This window comes from Myotis davidii, unplaced genomic scaffold (assembly GCF_000327345.1).
Source record: "Myotis davidii unplaced genomic scaffold, ASM32734v1 scaffold674, whole genome shotgun sequence".
In the NCBI taxonomy this organism is placed as follows: domain Eukaryota; kingdom Metazoa; phylum Chordata; class Mammalia; order Chiroptera; family Vespertilionidae; genus Myotis; species Myotis davidii.
The window spans coordinates 1506968-1513620 of NW_006286674.1; the positions used below are offsets into that span (position 1 = coordinate 1506968).

The 6653-nt window shown below is 34.9% G+C and overlaps 1 protein-coding gene across 1 annotated transcript in view; it reads right to left on the reverse strand.

The window, feature by feature from the left end:
* The window catches only part of GLMN (glomulin, FKBP associated protein), a 44303-nt gene that overhangs the window by 6424 nt on the left and 31226 nt on the right, over positions 1-6653 (reverse strand). Inside the window, exon 16 of the mRNA XM_006758182.2 lies at positions 6434-6497. Within this exon, the coding sequence (XP_006758245.1) occupies positions 6434-6497 (64 nt within the window). The remainder of the gene's footprint in view (positions 1-6433; positions 6498-6653) is intronic.

The following is a 6653-nucleotide window of genomic DNA, read 5'->3' on the forward strand; positions in this document are numbered from 1 at the left end:
TAATAAAAAGGTAATATGCAAATCAAGAGGACAGCAGAATAACTTGTCGCTATGACAACCACTGACCACCAGGGAGCAGACACTCAATGCAGGAGCTGACCCTTGGTAGTCAGTGCACTCCCACAGCCAACCTCCTGTGGCCCCTCCCCCTGGCTGGCCGGCACTCCTGATCAGCCCGATGGAGAGGGGGCTGGCTGGGCCACCTCCCATCGTCCCTCCCCATGGCCAGCCTGGCCCGGATGGGTCCCGATCACTGACCAGGTCAAGGGACCCCACCCATGCACGAATTCGTGCACCGGGCTTCTAGTAGTGTAATAACTATGGTGTCAGATGGGTACCAGATTTATTGGGGTGATAACTTAGTAAGTTATATAATGTCTAATACACCTGAAACTAATATAATTTGTGTGTCAATTGTAACTGAAAAATAAAAAAATTATGCGTATTACCTCTTTATTATATAGGATATTTCTGAATATTGTCACTACTTACAATTTGAGATCAACAGTTCATCTGAAACATGGTTCTGTATTTTTTATTCCTTACTATTTTTCTTCTAATAAAAATATTTGAGTGCAATTTTATACATGCTGGATGAGAGTTTTGCAATTGCCATGAATTTGAGATAAAAGGTATCTTAATAAAATTCATTCTGAAAATAGATTACTAAAATAATTTGATTGTAAAACTTAACAATTTTACAGTCACTGGGTGCATTTAGCTCCACAACTAACTATATATTATATTACTAAAAAATTAAATGTACAATGTTAGCTCTTCTCTGGTAACAGTCGAGCTGACCATTAAACACATAAGAGATGTTGGTAAGCAATACACTGAACATCTTAATCTTAGTCCTAACCAATGTGTCATTTCCCCTCCACTTTCTCACATTGTTCTTTGTAACTGGCCACAAAATTGGTTTCAATACCCATAACCTTTATTAAAAATCTGAATAAGCAACCTTATGTTTTCAATTATACTGTATTCCATTTTGTAAAAATTGCTGGTCTGGCCCATTAAACTGATTTAATGACTCATTAATATGTTTGGTTATGATCAGAAGTTTGAAGAACATCGCTCTAAGTTACATACCTATAGGAGAAGTTGTTGAGTGAGAGGGGTCATTCTTCAACTTTATTGGATAATGTCAAATTACTCTCCAAAAGTGATTATATCTATTTGCTTCATCGCTGTTCCATATCCTTATCTATGATATCTACCTTTTTAACATTTTCCATTCTGATGGGTATGAAATAGTATTTCATTGAAATTTTTATGTTTCAATCTTTTTGTTGTTAGCACATACTATTCTTGTCTGTTTCGGTATTAAAATCATATCTTTCTAAATAGACTCAGAACAACTATTCTTTTTCTAGCCTTTGCAACATTTTATATAAAATTTGAGTATCTGTTTCTTGAAATTATGGTAAAATTATCTGACCTTGTGATTCTCTTAGACTGTTTGTGGCAGTTTTAAATTATATTTTCTAAGGTATTTCATTTCACTGAAGTTTTCAAATTTACTGATATGTTTTCATGTAATTTTTATACTATTTTTCAATCTGTGCTTTATTAATAATTATACTTTTTAATTAACATATTGTGTCTTTGTGAATTTTTGAAATCTTGCCAGAAATTCATTAGTAACTTATATTCATTTCTAAAATAAGCATTAAAGCTGGAAACTTTTTTCTAAGTACCACTCTTAGCCATATCCCACAAGTTTTAACATATAGCATTTCATTATCATTCAGTTAAAAGTTTATAATATTCTTTATCATATACAACTATCTCATAAAATAGATTTTATTCATAATTCATAATATATAGAGGTTCTCAAGCTTCACTAAGTTAAAATTGCAGATTTCTGGGCTTTATCACAGGCTTTGATAAGATTTGGGCTGAACTCAGGAATTTGCATTTATATATACATTAAAAAATACCCAGGTAATTTTGATGAGGAACATATGCTGAGAAACAATGATCTAGAATGGCCCTGTCCAATGCCAATGAGGAACTAAATTTTTAATTAAAATTTAAAAAATTAATTTAAAATCTAGTCATATGTGGGTATTGTCTACTATATTGGACAGTGCAAATCTAAGTCTTTATCAAGACCTTAGTTGTTTTTAATTGCAGTAATTTAATACATAGCCCATAACCATAAAACTTAAAACAAGGTAATAAAATCGTGTGCCAAAATTAGGCTAAATTGCCAATTTTGTTCAGCATAATTCCACAATCTTTCTCATGATGAACAACAGTAATATTTTTAGAAGTATGTAGGAGTGAAGAAGCTATGGAAAAAAGAATATTTTCTCTTTAACATTAAGGGTACTAGATCTTTTAAAAAACTACAAAGAAAATAATTTTAAAATTTCTTTTATCAAATGTCTAGAAAAAAATAACTTAATATTTTAAAGTTATAAGGATAACAATTTGAACTGTTCACAAATACTTGCTTTTAATTTTATACCAAGTAGTCTCACTGATGAAATAGTTCGGAAATCTTTTTAGTTATAAAGCTTAACTATATATTCCAAAATTCACTGCAGCCTATCTTACAAAAGGAAGACTAGGCAGTTCTACACCACAATGAAATTTATTGCCAGAACAAATAGGACCTTGAAAGGAGAAAAGAAGGAAATGCATGAGACCCATGTTTCTCCTAATTTGTATGTGACTTGTTATTTATGAAGTACTATTGTAGAACTTCTAACACTTGTAATATCAAGTAACATTTATCACCTTAAGTAATTTGGTTCTGCAAATGACACAAAAAGGGCATGCTTTAATCTTGGAGAAAGAAACAATTTAAATGAGAATCCAAAATATTGGTTACATAGATTATATGCATATATGCCAGATATTTAGTTTTCCTAAATAAAAAGCATATATGCACACATTGCCTAATTGAATTTTTAAAAATTCCTGATACCTGTGGCCTTTACAAACTTATATTGCCTCCCTTGACTTTGTTTTCTTTCTGCATATTACAATCACAACTTAAGAAAAAGAATGGGTGTAAGCAGGAGGATTGGAAAGGATATGAGTAGAAAATACAAAGGTAAGAGATATAATTATTATAGGCTATGTATTAGAATATTATTGTAATTCAAAACAACAAATCCAAACCTGGCCAGTTTTCTCAATGGTTACAATATCAGCCTGTATACTGAAGGGTCTCCAGTTTGATTCCTGGTTGCAGGGTCAATCCCTGGCCCCAGTCAGGGCACGAGTGGGAGGCAACCAATGGATGTGTGTCTCTCACATCAATGTTTCTCTCTCTCCCCCTCCTCTCTTCTTCTCTCTTTAAAAAATCAATGGGAAAAATATCCCCACTCCTTGGGTGAGATTAAATAAAAATAAAAAGACAAAAACAAACAACTAACTCATATTTAAAGACACCTACCAAATAAGAGAGAACATCAGGTATAAAAGCTAAGTTGATTTTACCAGTAGAGATGGAGGTTCAAGGTTCAAAGTGTAGGAGAAGGTGCCTATCATTTATGCAGAGAGATAAATAGGCATGAAATAGTAGGATGGGGAGGGGAATGACTTATTATTAAAAGAATAAGTCAGTTGACAGTGACCCAAAATAGCAGGAAAAGAAATGGATTATCATTCAATTATGAATCACGTTTTGTATTGAATGATTCTGTTCTTATTTTTCTATACACCTTTTTGAATTGCTTTTCAGCTTTTCATCTGACTAGTTACCTTCTCAGCACACTTCATTGCTCAAAAATAGGTTCTGGTAGGAGTCCTTCTGAATAGAACTACCCACAATTCAGAATCACTAGAATATCGTTTCCCCTTTAATCAAAATTTCTAAAAACTCAGAAGCTGTCAGTTTTTAATTAACCACAGCAAACAGATTTGCCTCTCATTTACACACATGACCTATTGCACTGGAAGAGATGCTTCCATAGTGAACAGCCTCTTACACTGCCTGAAAGATGTCAGGTTTCCATCATGGACTGGGCTTTTTTGCTAATTTCCTTGGTATGATAATTCTTATGGTAACTTGCATGGAAATACTTTGGAGTATTTGACCCCTAAGAAAAAAATTTAAAAACCATTAAGAAAACAATCTTATAAGCTGGTTATACCCTTTACCATATATACTCAAATAAAAGTGAGGCATGACATTGCACAGTGCTAAACTGCTGCCTTCCCTGTCTAGGCAGAGGCCATATGCTGCCCCTGTGCTCCACGCGTTATAATCTGTCAACTCTTATTCAAGAGGATTTTTTGTCTTCCAATCAGGCAAAGCAGATCGTCTGTAGGTATGGCCTTTCCGGATTATGGCAAAGTAAAAACTTATACTCCACCCTAAGGGTACCTTCCTAAAGAAGGGCCTCCACCGAGGCTGAATTTTACTTGTTAAATTTTCTACTTCCAGCAGAAGCTCCTTTAGCAGTTAGTTGTGATTCAAAGGTTCTGGCCACTAGGTGTGTCCGTATGCAACTTAACCTTCCTGTGCCTACATTACCTATGAAAAGTGAAAAATAAAGAATGCTCATAGCATTGTAAAGGTAAATGATACGCAGCACCTGGTCGGGACAGTGTTGCCACTGGCAGGGGGCAGGGAGGGCTGTGGAGTAATGAGGTCAGAATTAACTGGGAAGGGAAACAGGGAACTTCATGTGATGATAGCAATGTTTTATCTTTGTTAAGGATTTGGATAATATAGATCTATTTGTTAAAACTGGTGAATATACAAGTAAAATCTGTGCATTTGATTTTATGTAAATTTTAACTCAAAGAAAAACTACAGGCAGATATTTTACTCTACTTAATGACATACATGCTGAAATATTTAGGGGAAATTATGCTAATGTTCGCAGTTTACCTTGAAATATATAAAAAAATTTAAGAAACTGATGGGTGGATACATGATAAAAATAGAGTTTAAATAAGTAGACAAATCAGTGATCACTGTAACATCCTTTCAACTTGGCTGTATGTTTGAAAAACGTTACAATGGTAAAATAGAAAAAATCACCCCCCAGTACAGAGTAAGCATTAGTCAATGAGTGCAAATAACTATAGGGTGTCCCCAAAAATGTATACACACTTTACAGCTGGTAGTTCAGTTGATATTTCTTTCTTTTCAGATTTAACCTATTGGAATGAATAATTATTTAAAATGTGTATACATTTTTTGGGGAGACACCCGGTATTTTGTGCTGACAAGGGATGATGAATAGGCGGTCAAATCACTGAATTGACTAGATTTAATCAAAAGAGAAGCAAAATGCTACTTTTCCCATAAACTGTCATTTTAAATGATCATTTATTTAAATTAAAAAAGAAACTAAAAAACTCTTTGGCATCTTATCTACAATAATAAAATCAAAATATGCTAATTAGACCAACCGACCTCTGGACAACCACGCTATGACACCCACTGGCCCCAGGCCAGCCAAGGCAGGTGTGATGTGATTGGTCGGGGGCCCAACCATTGCCCCATGTTTGCCCCAAAGAGGGAGGCCCAGGCCACTGGCCGGCAGGGCGATCAATCGGGGGGCTCCACGATCACCCCAAAGAGGGAGGCCCAGGCCACCAACCAGTGGGGTGTGGCGGGTGGGAGGGGCCTCCCTCTGCAAGGGAAGCCCAAGTCCCAGGTGCCAGAGGGAAGTAGGTGCTGGCAGCCGGGGGAAGAAAGGCCTATTCTTGCATGAATTTCGTGCATCGGGTCTTTAGTATAAATATAAGTCAATGATTTTCACTTCTTTTATTACTTCCTAAAAAAAGAAACAGAATAAGAATACATATGATTCAGGTAGCTAAAGTTAATAGACATGACACACAGGGAAATCAGCTATTAGAATAGAGTAGGTAGAAAGAGAGAAGATAAAAAGCAAATACAACTTTAGTGTATGACAAATCTCCCTCAAATAGTTTATTTCTTGAATACCTCTAATGATACACTATTAAAAATGAATACAGCTTACTACACATTATCCAAAAGGTGCTGTTAACAGATTTTAGTGCTAAAAATGCTTTATTTTGTCAAGTCTAATGAGGGGACATCAAATTATCAGATGATTTTATTTTATACAGCTCAGACTAAAATCATGACTTATAGGTAGAGGCAACTGAACAAGATACCCAAATAAATATATGTTGAGCTCAAGAAGGTTAGCTGGCTTAGGACTTCCAACTTATCTACCTACCAGGTCTAAGCAGTGCTTGCAGCAAGAGAGCAAAGGTACAATAGAAAAGGAAAGGGAAGCTGGATGTGGGGTGGTAAGGGCTCTTGGGAATGAACTTCAGGTTTCAGAATAATTGTTGGCACTTCCTCCAGCCTCTGTAGCTGGGTAAGAGATGAAATATTGGCTTAAGTGGATATTGATATGAAAATCTGAAACACTTCTTATATATTGTTAATATACTCAGTTTCTTTTTCAAAAAATTCACTTACTTGATTGTCATTTTCATTATCTTTGATAACCAAATACCTCAATAAGTTTAATGAAGCCATTATCCTGTTAATTAAAAATATATGTGTTACAGTACAGTTTTATAAAATCAACAGCAATTTCAATGAAAAAGTAAGCTAAAACTTTGGGTATATTCTTATAATTATGCTTGTCATTGACTGCACAATTTACCCATGAACAATGCAAAAGCTTGGGGTGCGC